General features: G+C 41.9%; 3 protein-coding genes across 3 annotated transcripts; 2 read left to right on the forward strand and 1 right to left on the reverse strand.

The window, feature by feature from the left end:
• Positions 1–116: 116 nt before the first annotated feature.
• Positions 117–4,893, reverse strand: tp53i13 (tumor protein p53 inducible protein 13). The gene is made up of 8 exons (XM_084673875.1): positions 4,470–4,893; positions 4,249–4,323; positions 3,979–4,020; positions 3,746–3,804; positions 3,409–3,487; positions 3,206–3,334; positions 1,699–2,554; positions 117–1,604 (listed from the first exon to the last, which is right to left on the reverse strand). The coding sequence occupies exons 1-8, from the start codon at positions 4,560–4,562 to the stop codon at positions 1,489–1,491; spliced, it is 1,449 nt and encodes a 482-aa protein (XP_084530001.1). The 5' UTR covers positions 4,563–4,893; the 3' UTR covers positions 117–1,488.
• A 417-nt stretch (positions 4,894–5,310) lies between these two features.
• Positions 5,311–16,476, forward strand: LOC146257520 (uncharacterized). Its single transcript, XM_084673434.1, has 27 exons — positions 5,311–5,572; positions 6,365–6,540; positions 6,649–6,750; positions 8,029–8,124; positions 10,595–10,679; positions 10,781–10,830; positions 10,933–10,995; positions 11,142–11,258; positions 11,431–11,532; positions 11,613–11,702; positions 12,054–12,137; positions 12,266–12,313; positions 12,485–12,646; positions 12,751–12,849; positions 12,939–13,082; positions 13,201–13,275; positions 13,758–13,865; positions 14,023–14,094; positions 14,202–14,264; positions 14,380–14,451; positions 14,536–14,637; positions 14,734–14,796; positions 14,917–15,024; positions 15,174–15,218; positions 15,313–15,357; positions 15,467–15,514; positions 15,676–16,476. The coding sequence occupies exons 1-27, from the start codon at positions 5,551–5,553 to the stop codon at positions 16,030–16,032; spliced, it is 2,598 nt and encodes an 865-aa protein (XP_084529560.1). The 5' UTR covers positions 5,311–5,550; the 3' UTR covers positions 16,033–16,476.
• Positions 16,477–16,699: 223 nt separating this feature from the next.
• LOC146257521 (uncharacterized) lies at positions 16,700–18,724 on the forward strand. The gene is made up of 4 exons (XM_084674843.1): positions 16,700–16,859; positions 17,196–17,296; positions 17,531–17,743; positions 18,567–18,724. The coding sequence occupies exons 1-3, from the start codon at positions 16,838–16,840 to the stop codon at positions 17,741–17,743; spliced, it is 336 nt and encodes a 111-aa protein (XP_084530969.1). The 5' UTR covers positions 16,700–16,837; the 3' UTR covers positions 18,567–18,724.
• The last annotated feature ends 416 nt before the right edge of the window (positions 18,725–19,140 follow it).

Consider the following 19,140-nt stretch of genomic DNA (forward strand, 5'->3'; position numbering starts at 1 on the left):
GGATAAACTGTATGAATACTGGACACTTGACAGGATATACTGTCTGAATACTGGACACAGAGAGTATTAATGAGCTGTGCAGGCCACATCAGGTTACATGTGTATACTTAGCCCAGCATGCATACAACACTCTTCCATGTGTACACAGACACACCCAACACATTTGGTTTAACCCCTCCCATCTCCCCAGTGCAAATGGTATTCCAGGTTGGTAGGATTGTTTTTGTGTAAACACAACCCATAACACAATAATGACTTAAGATGCTGTTAAATAAACAACACAGTTCCAAATTGTCAGGCATTAAGTGTACAGGAATTATAGTTGTTGCAAGCAAAACCCTTTACAGACGCACTGTCAAATGAATTGGTTCTTACCCAATATTGAGTAAGATTGACTGAAATGGGCAACTTTACACTAAAAAGAAAGTGTTTATTTCATCGTTTAGATCAGCGGTCCCCAACCCCCGGGCCGCGGACCGGTACCGGTCCGTGGGTCATTTGGTACCGGTCCGCAGAGAAAGAATAAATAATTACATTATTTCAGTTTTATAAAAAATAAAAATAAATTTATTTTTCATGCACCTTAAATATTTGTTTTTGTGTTGCGTCTTATTTTGAAGGCATGTTTAAATATTACCATAGCGACCAGAGAGTGTTTGGGGCAGAGCGGGGCAGAGCCGCAGAGACATGGACATAATAAGGGCAGAGAGGATTCATGTTATGTTGTTGGCACGATGTTACGAGGCCGCTGCTAATAAAGTTGCATAAGAGTACACAGTGGATTCACGTTTATTATTGTATTTAGAAAATGCCACCGTTTGTATGCCGGTCGTATCATTTTATTTTATGTATTTATGCGCCACGCCTTAAAGGCCGGTCCGTGAAAATATTGCAACATTAAACCGGTCCGTGGCGCAAAAAAGGTTGGGGACCGCTGGTTTAGATTGTGATCCCAGTACAAAGTTTCTTTAAAATACCCCACTTATTGTCAAATATTGTACCTTCCATGGTTGTAATGCACCTGGCAACATGTTGCTTACAACAGCAACTTTAGCTTCAACTGATGGACATAAGAGACAATATACATACCTCATTGAAGTTCATATCAGTCTGTGTGGCAGTGTCACAGTTAAAAAAGTATTGACAGTTTAAAAAGTGTAAAAGATAAACTAGCTGTAAAAAGATATTCTGTGGATGAAAATGTGAAGTGGTACATTTTCAGTAAATTGGTCTGTTCTCTGCTCTCCTATGAGCCACATGACTGTATTAGCCGACCGAGCCAAAGTCTCGTAAACCGTCTCATGACAATAGAATGTCAGCTTCTGAATCCTACTAGCATCACAAAGTTTCGTATTTGTGAGTGTGAATGTCTTTTGAAAAACACCCAGGAAGTCCTTGGGAACAGTAGGCAAAGAGGGTGGATGTGTAAAACATCTAGAGTGAGATCAGACTCCCTCCTCCGGGGTGGGGTCACACAGGGTTCAGCTTCTAGTGGTCCTCGTCAGTGCTTGAGCTGGGTAGGAGTGAACACTCTTGCCTTCTGCTCAGGGACCACCTCCTCTTCCTCCTCCGGTCTGCCACCCTTAGCCTCCTGCGGATGATGTCTAAAACACGCACACAAACAGAAACAGACACACATTCTTGTAATGCGACGAATAACGGTGATCCACAGTGCGTGCGTACCGACATATCACCTACCTGCCACATTGTCGTAGTCCTGCTGCGGGTTGTGCCAGTACAAACTGGGCGTGGTTCTCCAGTGGCGATACAGGCGAGTATGTAGAACCGACAGTGCCAACAGAACCAGCAGGAACCCCAGCGCCGCTGCCGCCCACACCGCCTCGTCTGTTCTGACCGTGGGCATTCTGTCGTTTGGAATGGCTCCCTCTGGTGGCACAGTGGTCTTACTGTCTGTCCTCTGGTGAGTCACCCCACGGGGGGGCCCTTGTCTCGGGTGATGGTGCCCCGTCTTCACCTTCTTCTTGTGGGTCTGAGGGGCTGTACTGTGGGTGACGTCTTCAGGCTCCACCTCTCTCTCCTGCACCTCCACTCTTCCAGCCGCTGTCTCTGTCAGTGCGCCAGGGCTTGTGAGGTGAGGTGCAGCCGTGGTGACCTGCTCCTGGGCTCTGCGGAGTTCAGTTCCGCTCGGGTCAGTTCTGTTGATCCAGCTGCTGGTTGGAAAAGGGAGGATAGACTTGTTCCCTTTCTCCACCACCTTCTCGTCCACTTCCTCCCTGTTATTCTCCTTCTGAACGACGGCTCGACGCACGCGGGCCCTCTCTCTCCTTTTGAAGAGCATCTTTCCGACCATCCCTCCATTTCGTCGGAGAGAGAGGCTCTCGAGACAACAGTGTCTCAAAGTGCTACCGGAGCGGCCGTGGTCGTGGTCATGGTGGAGTACTGCAGGACGGGTCAACAGCAGACTGTACCTCTGACTCATGACCACATCACCAGGGCTGACGCCGGATGCCGTTGCCTCCAGCCAATCACAGACCTCCGAGCCCGTCACGCTAGAAAGCTCCAGAGTGCGACCCCATGATACTACAGCAAACATCTAGAAAGAGAGAGAGGCATTTACATTTATGCATTTTCCCGACAGAGAGAATGAGAGCGAGAATGAAGACAGTGGGGAAATTCCTAAACGTTTAATTAGAGGTGTCACATAAGTTTGCCATGTAAATGTTATGATATGGCATGAAAAACATGTATCCAAAAGAAAGTTCCTAAAACTCAATGATTATGGCATTACCTGCTTAACAGCACATATTTGTACATATCAGATTTTAACAACAAAGAAACAACTTTAAACAAAGTTCCCCTATGTTATGTATCCCAAGCTAATCTTTTATTTATAAACGTACATAGAGGCAACTCCTTGTTCTACTAAGAAACACTGTCATGTCCAGTTTCAGCTGGCATTCTCTAGTTCAGTTTAGGTGTTAACTGTACTGCCATTGTGAGGCTGCTTTCCTACCGGGTGTCTGATTTCACAGTAATGCTGTAACTGAACCAAACAAGCCATGGTTGAGTCCTTCAGAAAGTGTGGCTATACACTCTATTATTCTTCTATTATCTTACTCCCATTGAGATGCTCATGAAACAGGCTTACATCTGTAAGTAAGTTCTGACCGAAAGGCCCTTTCCTATAACTGTGTATTGAGAGAGAGTGTGTGAGAGGGTTAGGAGGTGGCAGGTGTTCTCTCACCCTGTGTTTGCTGAGGTCAGGGTGCGGAGTGATGATGTAGCTGGACAGACAGGAGCGGGCCAGGCCGGCCAGGCGGTGCCGCTCCTGGATGGGGGCGCAGGGATGGTACAGCAACACAGTGGCTCCATGCTGGACACACACAGAACCCTTTTGAAAGTGGTTCCTTTTCAATGTGAAATGAGTCGGCCAATCGTTTGGCATACCTGCAGGTTGTTGAGCCACCGCTGAGGAGGACAGTAAAGATACTCCCCACTCTCGCCTCCTACTGGTCTGTGTGCGCCACTACAGGAGAACGCACCACAACATATTTTGGTTTTGTTTATTTAGCAGACACTTTTGCTTCATATTATCTCATATCACATAAACCCCCGCCCCTCCCCCCCCATATTTACATCTTTGTTTTTCCAAGGCAATTTCCCACTTCTAAACTGACTCTTAATTGTTCTAAAACATGCACTTGTTCTATTTCCTATAAATGAAGCAGTGTCATTGCTTTTGAATCTATTTGAACATAAAGCATGGAAAATTGGGACTTCTTACCTGTTGGGAATGGAGTGATTAAAGGTGATGGGTGTGTCTACACACACCTGCCTAGCAGGCTGGAGGGTTAGAGAAGAATGCCCGACTTTAGTTATGGGATATCATCAGAAATCTGTGTTACATCCTTTGTGCAAATCCTCAGTGTTCAAAGCCTTGACCTGAACCTTACATTATCTAGAAGCTTAAACGATCTCCCTGTAACAGCAGTCTGTTTCTGAGTCATGTTTACTTACTTGTGGAGGATACAGGGTGTCAATACCAGAAAGATTCTTCTGCTAACAAAAGAAAGTACATGACATGCTCAGGCAGACTTACAGGTTTCAGCAATGCGTGTTTACAAGTATTATGTAGATACCCTAGAGACTGTAATCTACTGTGTGACGCTGCTTGTAAACAGAGCTGGTCACATATAATTTGATTTGAGTACCATAGTTTGAAGACTGTGTGACATCAGCTAAAGTATAGGATAGGTTCAATAGGATGAAGTGCAGTCGTATAGTTACCAGGGTGGACTCTGGCCAGACAGGCCCCGGACAACTCCACACGGCAGATGGGGGCAAGTCTATCTCTAGCGAGATCTATCACACACGTGACACAAATGCACACACAGACAGGCAGATGTCAAACATTCAATCGTTTAATTCAATCAGAGTCCATTACGCATACCAGATGCTAGTAAAAAGTATGGAGGATGTATCAGCACTGCAAAACAAAGACAACCTACCTTGCCACTGTCACAGCCTTGCCACACTGCGCCGCCTTCCAGTCCCAAACACAAGAATACAGCGAACAGAAGAGCCACTACGGGCGGTGACATCTTTTTAAAGAACAGGGTATCACTCAGGCGTTCTCTGCGGTGATGTATGGTTAGAGCTCATCTCTTTGGCGACAGCCGAACAACGTGTGGAGCATTTGATAGACTGCACTGCCATGTCAAACTTATCTGATTTTTAAAGAAAAGCTGTCTCCACTCACGGCGTGCACACATTTTAGGTAAGGATGCCTAAAACATAAAGTAGCGGGTTGTCCATGTGTTAAAATCTCAGGACTCTCTTGGCTTTCCACAACTTCGCATTGTTCCCCGTAAGTTATCTGTTGCTGATAATGTTGCTACTATTTCTGGCGAACTCTTCACCGTTGTCGTGCAACATGACAATAAGAACTTCCAAATGTGAGCTACGGAAACGCGCGAGGGCAAAACGTCTGCGGTAGCTGTTTGCAGTGATCTCAGTTTTCCACACAGTGACGCCAAAGTATCACAAGGGTTCACACAGGTTCATGGTTCACAGACCGGACAATCCTCACAATCCTCCTCTCAATACAGTGGGTCTTTTCTGCATGCATGGAAAAGTGGAACTTTTGACAAGGGGAAAAAAACAGAAAGATAAGAAAAAACATAACCAGCTACTCCAAAATTAAGTTTGAATTTATGAGATAGCCTATGTATTTGATTTGACTCGACGACCATGATCGTACTAGATCATATCTATAGATAGATATCCTACAGACCGTTGATGAATGTAAAGCCCCAAAACATCCACACAAGAGAAAAAATTTTTTTTCATCGCAATAGTTTGGCCTACAAGTCTGGACACTAGCCTAGAGAGTGGATTGAACTCTGTTCATTTTTGTGTAACTGAAAACCTGCTTAGCTTGTTACGCCCATGGTCCAATGACAGCAGGCCACCCATAATCATAGCGAAAACACCTTGGTCATAAAGGCTACGTTGGGAGGGGTGCAAAATTACAATTGTATGACAAGCTAAACGGCAGCAAAAATCTGGTTTGCTTAAACCTGGAACTCGATGGAGTCCTGCCGACCCAGAGGTTTGGTGACTTTAACTCATTATCTCTGGGGTGGCCGACTGTAATTTAGTAGGCTATTTAAAGTTAATTGTGTATATGTTTAGTTCAATGCTATGTTAAGCTGAAAAAAATATCAATTTAATTAGGCCCATGTATTTCTTCAAAAGTTGCGCAGACAATCAAAGGATCAGCATTTTTGTATTTTCGTTTGTAAAAAAATTCTTTCTTTTGGTTACAGGGGCGTTGTAGTCTATACAGTTATTGGTCCAATATGGACAGTCGTATGCCACTCCTTTGTCAGTAGTGTTCAGTATTCTCTTTCGAAAGACAGGGTTGAATGGGTTGTAATTTATAGTTATGTTTAATCCTAAAACCGTGTCTTCTGGACATACACATCCACTCCTTTTTGGTCTAAATTCAGTTAGGCTATTACAGGAAACCTAGGAGAATTAACATAGAGCCTATGGGATACAGTGAACACAGTGCTTTAGATATTACATGCACCACATTGAGCCTAGTAAGTAAGGGTTAATAACATAAAAAATAAAGATTCAATAACACTGTGTCTGACCTTCTGGCCCAGATCATATTGGTTATGAGGTAAACAATTACTGAAAGATTTATGGTACAGTTGTAATTCAGTTGGCAGATGGGCAGCAGTGTGTGAAACATTGTGGTTGGCAGGCAGGTGGTGAATGTTGTGGTATAGTTGCATAATCAAAAGTTGTTTCTCAAACTTGTGAACGTCTGTTGTTTGTTACTGCAGTTGTGGAGTATGAATCATGTTGCTATTATGTTTGTGTTTGGATCCAGGTGGGGATCCTGGAGGTGGTGCAGGGACAGGAGCAGGAGCAGTGGTCCTGAGCCCCCTGGAGAAACCTCAGTCTGAGGGAGACCTTGGACCTGGAGGTGTGGGAAAACAGGGCGGTCTGGGTGAAGGAGGCCCAGCCAAGACTGATTCTAAAACTTGCAAAGGAAGAGATGGAATGGTAAAACGGAGATGAGAGAGTCAGAACACAACACGTACGACATTTGCAATACATGTCAAATACAACAACATTTGGTTCACACTTTCAACAACATCTTTCCACCATCAGGACCTGTACTCCTTCGATAGCTCCAAGTCTTCAGACAGTGAGGATGAGGACCAGGACAAGAAGTCCAAGAAGAAGAAGAAGTTGAAGAAGCGAAAGAAGAAGGTGAACAAACATATAATTTGACTTCTGAATACGCTTCCCTTTCCCAGTAATATAATGAAACAGACAGATTCTCTTTTTTTGTGTGCATTTCACCTACTAGCACACATAGTATCTAACAGGTAAGGGGTGTTCGGCATGGTGGAATGAACTGAACATGAAAGGAGTGAAACATGCTTGGTGTCCAGTTACACATTTCAAGTTTTTCAAGTTATAGTTTCCATATCTGTATTCCAAAGTAAAGTGTATGGTGGTGCTTTCATAGATGACATCCAATGTACAGGGAGGGGGTGAATGCCAAAACACATTCATAGTTCAACATGTCACTTCGGATAGATAATGTAGGCTGAGCCATGTAGTAATGAATTCCAACACAGAAAGACAAACAGGACAAGTACTGTACTGTGGCAATGACAGGTTGGGACTTGGGTATAGAATGAATGTTAGGCAAACAGTCCAAATGTCATGTTGAAGTGAGACAGATTACGCAAACTCACCTTGGTTGTAAGTCTTTTCTCTGATACTAGTTATGAAAGTATTATGCCATATTTCCAGTATTCTCTTAGGCTACATTCAATGCACATTTGCATTTGATCCATTCAGCACTTTAATCGATGCAACATAATGCATGCCTAAAGTACAGCTGGACATCTAGGATCAGAAGTGTATAGTTCTACCAGTATTTTGGTGGTCATTCAGGGAATGATGTGTAAATACCAAAGCACCATGCAAACAAACTACCAGTCACAGTGCAACACAAATAATATGTTAACTGGAGTCAGGTGGCTGAGCAGTGAGGGAGTCGGGCTAGTAATCAGAAGGTTGCCGGATCGATTCTCCACCGTGCCAAATGACGTTGTGTCCTTGGGCAAGGCACTTCACCCTACTTGCCTCGGGGGGAATGTTCCTGTACTTACTGTAAGTCGCTCTGGATAAGAGCGTCTGCTAAATGACTAAATGTTAATGTGCTAAATGTTAACTAGGCAACAACAACATCTCCTCTACAGTATTGCATAGCACAGTGGAGCCAAACAAGTTTGTCTTCAGTGCAAAATCACCCCATGTTGTCTGATCGTGGTAGAACAGGATCTCAAATACAACCTACAGAGAATAGACAAACTTGCAGGTTTCACAAGAAGTAATGTACTGCAAAGTGCTGCTTTCAGTGCCCTCAGGCCAAGCGGAAAGTAGTCAGTCATGGACCACTGTAATAAACAGTTTTCTAACTGTCACTCCTGAAAGCAAAGGTATGAGGAAACCAACCTATGCTTTTTGTTTCAGGATTCCAGTTCAACATCATCATCTTCCTCCTCCTCCTCCTCCTCCTCCTCCTCCTCCTTCTCCTCCAGCAGCTCCTCAGACAGTGAGGACAGTGAGGTAAGCTTTATGTTGCTGAGAATAATCTCAAAACTGCAGTTCACTTGTTCACACAACTGCAATGCGTCAGCGTGGAAACGGTTTGCTGAAGAATGATGAATGAAAGAATGAGACATGTTTGTATGATGATGATGGATTGCTGGATGAAGGGTCCACCCAAGGACTCTGGGTGTGGCAGATCAGACCTTCGCTATCGAAGCTTGATCCAACCCCCTTGGTGTGCCTGGATGTGGAGACAAAGTTGGAGGTTAGGGAAGAGTGGGTGAGAAGAGAGAGCATGAGAGAGCATGAGAGTACAATGACAGTTAGATCAGGCGTGTGCACGGAAATGTACTGGGAAACAGGAAGGAGTTTCTTGGCTTTCTCTCATGAGCCTCTCTCTTTCTTCTCTTCCTGAACCGTTTTGTCCCCCTCCAATTTAAGCGAGAGCTCCAGTCTACTGTACCTCTAAACTGCACAGACATTCATTTTTGGTCATTACCTGTGTAGGCCCCTTTAAGCACACTGGTGGTTTCACTTTTTTGCTAATTGTTTTTCCCATTGTTTTAACCGGTTTGGCACTTCAACAGTACAGTTAATGTTTTGGACAATAATCAAAGATAACTACAGAGTAAAATATATATAATTGTTTTATTTATATATTCGTTTGGATTTTCTCTTGTTCAGTTTAGTTTCATACTGGCAGTCCAACTGTTCCGGTAATCCAAACACTCTAGTGTCTAACCACTTTACATTTTGACCAACCCTTTGCATACCAAAGGCCTTAGCGTTCCAAATGCTTTTACTTGTTTATTTTTCTTTTCTTGTTCTTTCTTTGTTGTTTATTTTTGTTTTCGGGCAGAAGACAACCGTGGGAGGTTGGCACACATTGCTTGGGTTATGCTATTTCTCCAAACAAGGTTAAAGGCAACATTTGTTGGCATTGATCTGACATGATGCACAAACATAGTTTTCTTGTTCCCCACCATTAGGCAATATCTTACCCAACAACACCCTTTTAGCCCTCAGTAGCTGGGCCTTGCACATTTGCACAGCAATCAAGGAGTAAAGCTTAATACATTTCCACAGCACATTTCTCGTTCTAAGCATATCTATACATAAAAGTTATATTACAATATTCACTATTAACTGAAGAGACAAACTATATTAAACTACCACTCAATGATATCCGTACAAACCAGTCTCTCCACCCATTAAACCAACAGGAGTCTCATTCCTGTGTACTGCCATGTGTACTGCTGAAGTGCCAAACCGGTTAAAACACGTGTTTAAACCTACTTTTTTCATTTGCTGAGTCACTGCTGGACTAGTAAGACGCTTGTAAATGGACATGAATGATCAGGCTTCAAGACAACATCTGTTTTAAGCAAAGGTGAAACTACAATCCCCAAATGGACCAATTAAGAAGAAAAAACAAATTAGTTTTTTGTAGCACGTATCTTGGCAACATTGGTAAACCAATATCCACAGCCGCCGAGCTCACCTATTGTGTTAAATCATGCAGGATCTCTTAAGCCAACTGGATGTATGCCATCGTCCTATCTCACCTGATTATATTGCCAGTCATGGTGAGAATACACTTCATAGAGGTAGTCTGTGACATACTCAGCGATTATTTATCTCCAACATTTGCTTTTTTGCAATCACTCCCATCATCCCAGTTCATTAAAATAGAAGAACAAATGTTTTGGATTAAAGGGTTCTGAAAAGCCTGCTATGTGACTTGTTCAGTCAGCTCCTTGCTAAATATATCATAACAAAATCAAAGAAGTGTGGTATCTAAAATAGATAGAACGTGTTGATGGATTAAAAGGTCAATGTTGGCTATCATACACACTCATGGAAAGGCGAGGATTTGTTTGCATGAATCTAAAAATAGGGAGTATTCATGACAAAGTCCATAATCAAACAGACTGTTCAGTTTGCACATGCAGTTGTAATGGATTGTATTGTCAGCCACAGTTCATTTATTGTCAATTGACAATAAACTGTGACAACCAGCAGATAACTTGGGTAAGAGAATCATATACGGGTTTCTCTCTGTCTCTCTCTCTCTCTGTCTCTCTCTCAATCTCTCTCTCTCTCTCTCTCTCTCTCTCTCTCTCTCTCTCTCTCTCTCTCTCTGTCTCTCTCTGTCTCTCTCTCTCTCTCTCTGGCTGGGTGTGGGTGGGTGTGGGTGGGTGTGTACACATGAATATGAGGAAATGATAATACATGCTCACTGACTGGTTTCTCCTGTTTCTGCTGAGGCAACCTTCATATGCCAGAGGACAATTGTTCATAAAAAAATACTTGAAGTACATGAATAACATGAATTCAACATAAATAAATGCACAAAAAGCATGCATTCAGAAATGTGTGCATGCATGTACAGCTTGGTTCTGCATGTCCTCCATTGATTAGGGAATCAATAAAAGATGGATCTTGTAACTTACTTCACACTTTAAGTAACTCCTACTGTTCTCTGCAGGATGACAAGAAAAAGAAGAAAAAGAAGAAGAAGGAGGGTGAAAGGAAAGAATATGTTTGGGACAACAGTGTCATAATAGATACTGGTATGTGAAACCCCAAACATCCCCTACCTCACTATCTCATCCCAAAGAATATAAATTAGGTCATGTTTATTATCACATCTAGCAAATTACTTTCTTTGTAGGAGTCGAGGGATGCACAGATTCAACATCAATGCAAGGTCTGAAGGATAAGGTGAGCTTCCGACTTCAGCCTGGTCAAAGTGGTTAGAGTACTTCAGAGTATCGTAACATGCAACTTGACCGGAACAATAATTCTCTTCTCTGTCGTCCACAGGAGTCAGATAGTGAAAAAGACAAGAAGAAAAAGATGAAGAAGAAGAAAATGAAGAAGAGCAAGGTATGTGTACATTTAGACCTTTCTGAGGTGTCATGCTTTACCTAGAAGATGTCCACTTGGTCTAGTAGGCCCTCTAGTGGCACTGGAGGACCACTGGCGTTAAAAAGATGACTGAAATTATTTATTTTCTTTTTTCTCTGCTTCAGGATTCAAGCTGTTCATCTTCATCATCTTCATCATCAGATAGCTCAGATAGTGAAGATAAAAAGAAGAAAAAGAAGAAGAAAAAGAAGAAGAAGAAAAAGAAGACAAAGAGGAAGAGGGTACGACAGGGTTAGAGGAATAAGGTTATTACTGTAATGCAATGTTGAAATGCCAGAGCTGACAGTAATATTGTGTATTGTGCTGTACAGTAAGTTTTCCAAGTCCAATATATACTAATGAAACGTATTAGTATCTGCATTATTTTTAATAAGCGTATTCATTCTCCCTCAGGATTCCAGCTTCTCATCCTCATCAGACAGTGAAGATGAGAAGAAGAAGAAGAAGAAGAAGAAGAAGAAGAAGAAGAAGAAGACTAAGAAGAAGACTAAGAAGGTACATGACAGCTGTGTGAACCTTTGCATGATTGAACTCTTTGCAAATCTCATGGTGTGTTTTCCCTTTTTTTCATACAGGATTCTAGTTCCTCCTCTTCCTCCTCCTCTTCCTCTGACAGTGACAGTGACAAGGAAAAGAAAAAGGACAAGAAGAAGAAGGAGACAAATGTAAATTTTCCTTAAATCTACAACAAATAAAATGAAACATGCATTGAAACAAAGATGATTTAACCACCATAATAAAGCAGTGAAAGACATGGTAAAATTAGGACAAACCACACCAGACCCACAAGATGCAGAAGTTATACTATAGGGTATCACTGTCAAGCATATATAGACTTAGATAATTTGCTGTAAAAAGTGGCATGTTTTCATTCCTTGCTCTCCTTGTTGACAGATATAGTTTTCGTATAGATTCTATACATATAGCCCTAAGCAAATATGCTGCATCCACTCGCTTAATTCAGTACACTTTTTTATTCATTATATTCTATCTAATTCCACTCTGTTGGAGAGCAGGGAGACCATGAGGGCGGTGGCGAGTTGGACACCATGAGACAGACAGCAGATGGAGACAAAAAGAAGAAGAAAGACAAGAAAAAGGTGCGGCCATTGAACTAATGGAAAGGATAGTTATGTTTTTAGCAAGCCCTTGTTCTATGACGGCCTTGTTTCTAAGAAAACCTCAATTTAAAAAGGACAAAGCACCTTATGTTCTTCTTGTTTCTCAGGCTTCTTCCTCCGTGGGTATCTCTGAGGGTGAGGATGATGATGTCAAGGTAAAATGTCACACTTACGGCTTATAGTAACAATTAGATCCACCACTACAACTCGCAATTGCGTAGTTCCTCATTTTAGAAAATAAATATGTTGATTTGAATGAGGACTTTTACCATATTATGATATCCTTTATCTGACAACACTCATTCTAATTTGTAATGCTATATCAGTGCAAAGCCAAAGAGGATGTGTCTGTTCTCGTGACAATGGCGGAAGGAGCTGAGGTCTACCCTGTAGGAATCGATGCCGGACACCTGAGTGATGATGAGGCTGAAGGAGGGAAAGTGAAAGAGAAGAAAAAGAAGAAGTTAAAGAAGATGAAAAAGAAGAAGGTACAAATGTCCGTTCTTATAGGGTCTCAGACCCTGGTGAGTCAACAATGTGTGTGGGCATTGAAAGAGGGTTTGATGTTTGCGATCTTCATATTCTGCTGTAGGTTTCTGACGGTGATTCCTCAGACAGCGAGGATGACAAAGAGAAGACAAAGAAGAAGAACAAGAAGAGCAAGAAGAGCAAGAAGAAGAAAAACAAAAAGGTAGAAGTCAACAAATTGTTTTGCTTTAAGTTATAACATTTCCAAACTGGCGTTAGTTCAATCACTCCTTTGATTTCTTTTACTCCTAGGATTCCAGTTCCTCATCATCCTCTTCCTCATCATCCTCTTCCTCATCATCCTCTTCCTCATCATCCTCATCATCCTCTTCCTCATCTTCCTCTTCATCATCCTCTGACAGCGAGGAGGAAAAAAAGAAGAAGAAAAAGAAGAAGGTTAGAAGGATAGACATTGAGTAACCTGACTGAGGTTTATTTCTTGTCCCTTAAAAGAGTGACATCAGGTTGTGTAGACGTGATTCATTTAGAACTTTTCTTTCTGAACCCCCTATAGAAGGCCAGCTCCTCTGATGACAGCTCATCGTCCTCATCTTCCTCCTCCTCTTCTTCAGATAGTGAAGATGACCGGGTAACTATCTTCCATCCGTTATGTTAGGCCACTGCTGAATTTTATAGTTAAATTGTTTTTATTTGTTATTATTTTTTAAAATAAACTTCACTTCCTGACAGTAATCAATAAATCAATATGCTCACAGTAAATACAATAAATCTGATATCTGTGACTGTCGCAGGACTGTAATAAGCACGACCAATCATTGCATTCAGACCAAATATAATGATTGAAAGGCAATGTGACCATTTGCATTGATTGGACAGGCTACTTGCCTTTCTTTCTCCCGGCAGTAGCCAGGCAACACGTTCATGTGTTTTGGGGGAGTGGCAGTGAAGGGAGAGGTTAGGATATTTTGGGTTGGATGCTTTCAAACTGCCAAAATGCCAAAATGGCCAGTTTCGCAAAACCAACCTACCCTGTCTTTAATGTTGATTGACTAGTCAGATCACTCGTAATTTGTGCACCATTTGTGACTTATTATGAGAGGTCTTCCTCAGACAAAGTGCAAGAAGAAAGATAAAAAGAAGAAGAAAAAGGAGGACAAGAAGAAGAAGAAGAAAAAGGAGGACAAGAAGAAGAAGAAGAAGGATAAGAAAAGGAAAAAGGTGAGGATTGAATGGAGGGGAAAGACAGGGCATGTTAACCTCTTGACTGATTCTCATTCTCGATCAGAAATTTCCAGAAGAACATAAAAACTGTAGTTCAGCAACTGCGTATTCAACATGTCACAGTGACGTGCTTCTTCTCCTCTCTGTCCATCAGGATGACTCTTCATCAGACAGTGAGGATGACAAAAAGAAAAAGAAGAAGAAAAAAAAAAAGATCAAGAAAAAGGTTTGTGACTAAAGCAAATCTTGGCCCTAGGTCTCCCACAAGACATACATAGGTTGTGTAATGTGGTTTAGTTTTCACTGTATTTCATCAAAGTTTGTCTGTGTCAGGATTCAGATGACGATTCAGATTGCGAGAAAGAAAAGAAGAAAAAGAAGATGAAGAAGAAAAAGGTATGTGACCAAAGCAAACATGGAACCATAAGTCTCCCATAGGACATACATGGGTTGTGATACGTTAAACTAGTTTTGTCTGTGTTTCATCATCATCAAAGTTTGTCTGTCTCAGGATTCAGATGACGATTCAGATAGCGAGAAAGAAAAGAAGAAAAAGAAGAAGAAAAAGATGAAGAAAAAAAGGGTGGGTCCCAACTGCATTTGTTTGGACACCCAGTGTGATAAATCTCAATCTCAAATAAAATATTAAGAAACCTTTTGAATGTAGGATTCCAGCTCATCTGACAGTGAAAAAGACAAGAAGAAGAAGAAGAAGAAGAAAAAGAAGGATAAGATGAAAAAAAAGAAGAGAAGCAAGAAGAAGAAAAAGGTGAGCACCACATAAGTTTGTCAGGCTGTTCAATGTTGTCCAGAGTGGTCAAACTTGTACAAAATATTTTGATCAATGACCACCTCTTGAATGTAGGATTCCAGCTCATCTGACAGTGAAGATAAGAAGAAGAAGAAGAAGAAAAAGAAGAAGAAGAAGGTATATATATTTTTCTAGCCGTATCACATGTGAAACTATTATAATTACCATTGAACTCGTTTGTACAGTAGGCATGGCTTAGCTGGTCAAAAAGTCAAAACACTGTTCTCTTGTGCCAAGACATCATCTGATAGTGAGGAGGACAAGAACAAGAAGGATAAGAAGAAGAAGAATGATAAGAAGAAGGATAAGAAGAAGAAGAAGAAGAAGGATAAGAAGAAGGATAAGGTGAGAAGCATCTTAAATGAAGGTTTGTTATGAGCAGCGACTAAACATAGACTGATGTTTGAACATGAGGGATGTAGAGTGATGCATGTTCTAACCTGGGGCATCAGGGAGGATGGTAGCATTAAAGGTTTCACTGTTTTTCCATTTAGGATTCCTCATCCTCAAGCAGTGATGATGATAAGAAAAAGAAAAAGGTGAGTGCAACAGTGGTACATGCATTAAATTGTCGCTGTACCGAAGTACATGAAAGGGTATCAGATTCTGAGCATACTCTTTGTTTGCCCCTAGGATGACTGCTCCTCAGGAAGTGATGAGGTCAAAAAGAACAAGAAAGTAAGGCTGGTTGCATGGTTATGTGAATATACATCAATATTTCAACATGAATTGGTAGACACAAATGACAGTGTACAGTCTCATTTGGAGTATAATTTGCTCTTTTCAGCATTCTAGTGGCTCAGATGGAGAAACAAAGATGAAGAAGACGAAAAAGGTAGCAAGTGAATATCTGTTGGTAGAGGGAGGGGCAAGTCTGTTTGACTCTCCTCTGAATGTGTCCTGGGATGGGAGACAAAATATATGAGAACCACTTGCGTGGGTGAAAAAATCCTCTGTCATATGTACATTTATATCTTCAATCAAATTGCCTTCTAGGACTTCCCTGATAAGGGTGGAGAGGTGAAGAAAGAGTGTGACTTGCCAGGCGGTCCTGTTAGCAGCTATCGTGCGTTTGGCAAATCCAGTGATCTGCCTGAAGTTACCCCCGTCAAGCCCAAACCTACTCCGGACCCACTGCCTATGCCCAAATCCAACTCCCGTTATGAGTCACTGATGAGCTCCTCTTCCTCCCTCAGTCCCAAAGATGGCAGCCCCTCCACCAGGCCCCGCAGCCCCATGGAGTCACTAATAGGGAATCCCCCCAGGGTCAGAGGAGCAGGGGGCGTGGCCGGGAGGAGCACGGTGCTCTCGTCCAGTGACCTGCTCAGGGGCCCTAAGCCCTATCAGCCTTAACACAAATATCTATACAGAGGTATTAGCATATATTGAGGTATCAAGGTGAAAAGAGATCTCATTCCTGGAACATATGGTTTAGGTTGTTTGTTAAATGTGGATTTCATTTGTCGACAAATCTAATCAGAATGTGTTAAAGTTTGGCCTAGAAATTGATATAGATTGGTTTGAGAACTGTAAAGTAATTATAACAAAATATAACTACCTGAATATATTGCTGAAAAACCTGATTAATCCAATGTATGCATTGCATACTTCTACAACATTTATAGTTGAAGACCCTTAATGTCTTGGCAGGATCCTTTGGACGGTGTACTGTAACTGAAGGGAATGTGACCTCGTTATGCAAGATAGTCAACACTTGCCATTTCGAGTTTGATGTAGGCCACACACAACAATGTGTCAGAGATAAAAAAGACTTAAAATAAAGAATTGAACAAGAAACGAATTGTGTGCTGTTTCTTGTTGGTTTCTAAAAGTTTGTTGGTCATTAGGGTTTAAAAAATTAAGCAACGTGTCAGAGCAGCATATAGTAATAGGCTCAATTGTAAACTCATTTTCAACTGTCACTGGGCGTTCTATTCCAACCTATTACCTCCCACCTGTCTACCACCCTGTCGCACGTCATCGGTTTGTTTTCTAGGAACCCACCCATCTAGTTAACGTTCCAACGTAACAGCAAGGTGTGGTCAGCCAGGTGCAATCACGCGTCCTTGATAAACACCTACTTTACTTTCACCGTGTCATCTCTACTGCACTTTTCGCTGAACAACTACACTGAGCAGTTGCTATTCTTCGAGACACGATGGATTTTGACCTTGCGTCAGGTACGTTTTCTTGTCTGTGTACCACGACGAAATGCTTGTTGCTCTTATTGTAGCATTATCAGCTGCAAACTTAAGGTCATGAGGTGTCTAGTATAACGGAAGTAAAAGTTATGAACACACATTCTGGTCGAGCTACTTGGTCAACATAAAAGTTTGACCCATGGAGTAATGTTAATTAGGCCTACAACACATCTAGCTAATGTTTAAATCTTACTTCAACTTGTATTTTATTTAACACATTTAAAAATAAATGTTGTGAAACGGTACTGAAAAGCTATTTGTGGATTATTTTCATGTGGAGACCTAGCTAGTAAAATAGGTGTCTTCTGTTTCCAGCTGTGGGAAAGGATGAAGTGAAGAAGGAAGACGCCTCTGGCCAGGACCAGAAGTTCTCCTTCGGCTTTGGGAAGAAGGACAAAGACAAGAGCAAGGACAAGGTACTGTAGAACTGTGTCATGCCTTTTCAGCGTCAATAAAAAACGTTTGCTCTTGACTGCGTTTTAAAACTCATAATTCCAGCAGTGAAAACACATGTACATGTAGTTTTCTTACATGTAGTAGCAGTGATACTTTAAGTTAGAGGACACAATGCATGCATACAATATTAATAACCATACGCTACACACGTAGGCTGCACATCTTCACTATGTCTGCATCTGTGTTGCATTCAGAGTGACTGCAAAGGCAAGGACCATGACAAGAAGGACAAGGACCACAAGGATAAAGACCACAGCAATAAGGACAAGAAGCACAAGGATAAAGGCCACAAGAAGGAGCACAAGGATAAGGATCACAAGAAGAAGGACAAGAAGCACAAACCAGGAGGACACAAGTCAGGCTCAGGCTCAAGCTCCTCCTCCACTTCTTCTTCTGATAGTGATTAGGTAATTGGGGGCTCTGTGGAAACATCTGCAATTTTAAAATTGTGAATTGAAAGGAGAAGCGTGGTTGAATGAAAGACTTGACTAACATGCTGAACGCAGGTCACTCATTAGGTAAACAAATACATGGGGAACATGCAACTCGACCTTTTGACCATACTTTTTGCATCACCAGTCGTAAGCTGACTTCTTCCACTGATCCAGTGTGCTAGTGATGTGGTAATGAGTGCTCACACACATTCTGGAAGTAGATCTTAATCCAATGGTTTAAAAATAGATTATCAGTTGTGTAGAATGTAACCTAACCAGTCCCAAGCACAAAGCTTTGTAATGGTTCAAAGGTTGCCCCCTCACCTTTGGGCGTAGGGGCAGATTGTGAGGTGGGGTGAATAGAACAGGTCTTGCTTGTTTTATAATGGTGAAGGCTCCCTCCAGTCTGATGGGTGTGGCACTATCAGCTGCTAAATAAACATACCTGTCCATGTGAACACTTGTAAATGCCTTTTGACTCCATGGTTACATGAGATGTGACGAGATGGGAGAGCATTCTTAATGACAACTCGAACCCTCATTTATTGGGTGTGTATAAGTCAGATAGCAGCGATGGGATGGTAATGCAGGGGTGTTGACTGCTGTATGCACACTGTCTTCTCTGGTGTGGCCATCATGCTCCTGTACTTTGTGTATCTTTATGGTCATGGCAGAAAAAATAAGCAACATCTTATTGTTCATGGACCAGCTCATTTGCATTTGATGTGCATCTAACCCACAAAAGGCTTTATATATGCTTTAATTTGTACCTAATCACTGTTCCTTCTCATTTCAGAAGGCTGAATTCATCACAGTTGAGCATCTGCAGTTTGAAAGCTCAGAAGTTCCACAATGCCGCCGTTCTTGCTTCGCTATTTTCTTGTTGTTTATGCTGATTTATATATGCTGATATAATGTGAATACTAATGCCAAATAAAAAAGGATTACACATGGGCTGGTGTGGGTTTTTCACTCTCACAATAACACTGCTGAGTGAAGGGTCTCATGTCAAAGGGTAATGTACCATAGGGTCTAATAAAGATGAGACTTAGGATGTAGTAAAACAAATTAAGAAAGTGCTATTGAAGACTGCAGCCCTGTGGACATGGAGGCAAAACACAGTACAAAAACTGAACTGATGAGTCAGCCAAACTGATAAACAGCCCTGGTGTCTCACACTCATGCCCCCTCCCAACTGAACCCCCATGATACAGGCTCCAGCCAAGGTAAGCCACTCCTCAGGACTGAACTACAGTACTACAAGTCATTTTAACATGTATGCAGGGGGGTCAGATGGCTGAGCGGTTAGGCAGTCGGGCTATTAGAAGGTTGTTGGTTTGATTCCCGGCTGTGCCAAATGACGTTGTATC

This window comes from Hypomesus nipponensis, chromosome 15 (genome assembly GCF_054491055.1).
Source record: "Hypomesus nipponensis isolate SF chromosome 15, ASM5449105v1, whole genome shotgun sequence".
NCBI classification, from domain to species: Eukaryota; Metazoa; Chordata; class Actinopteri; order Osmeriformes; family Osmeridae; genus Hypomesus; species Hypomesus nipponensis.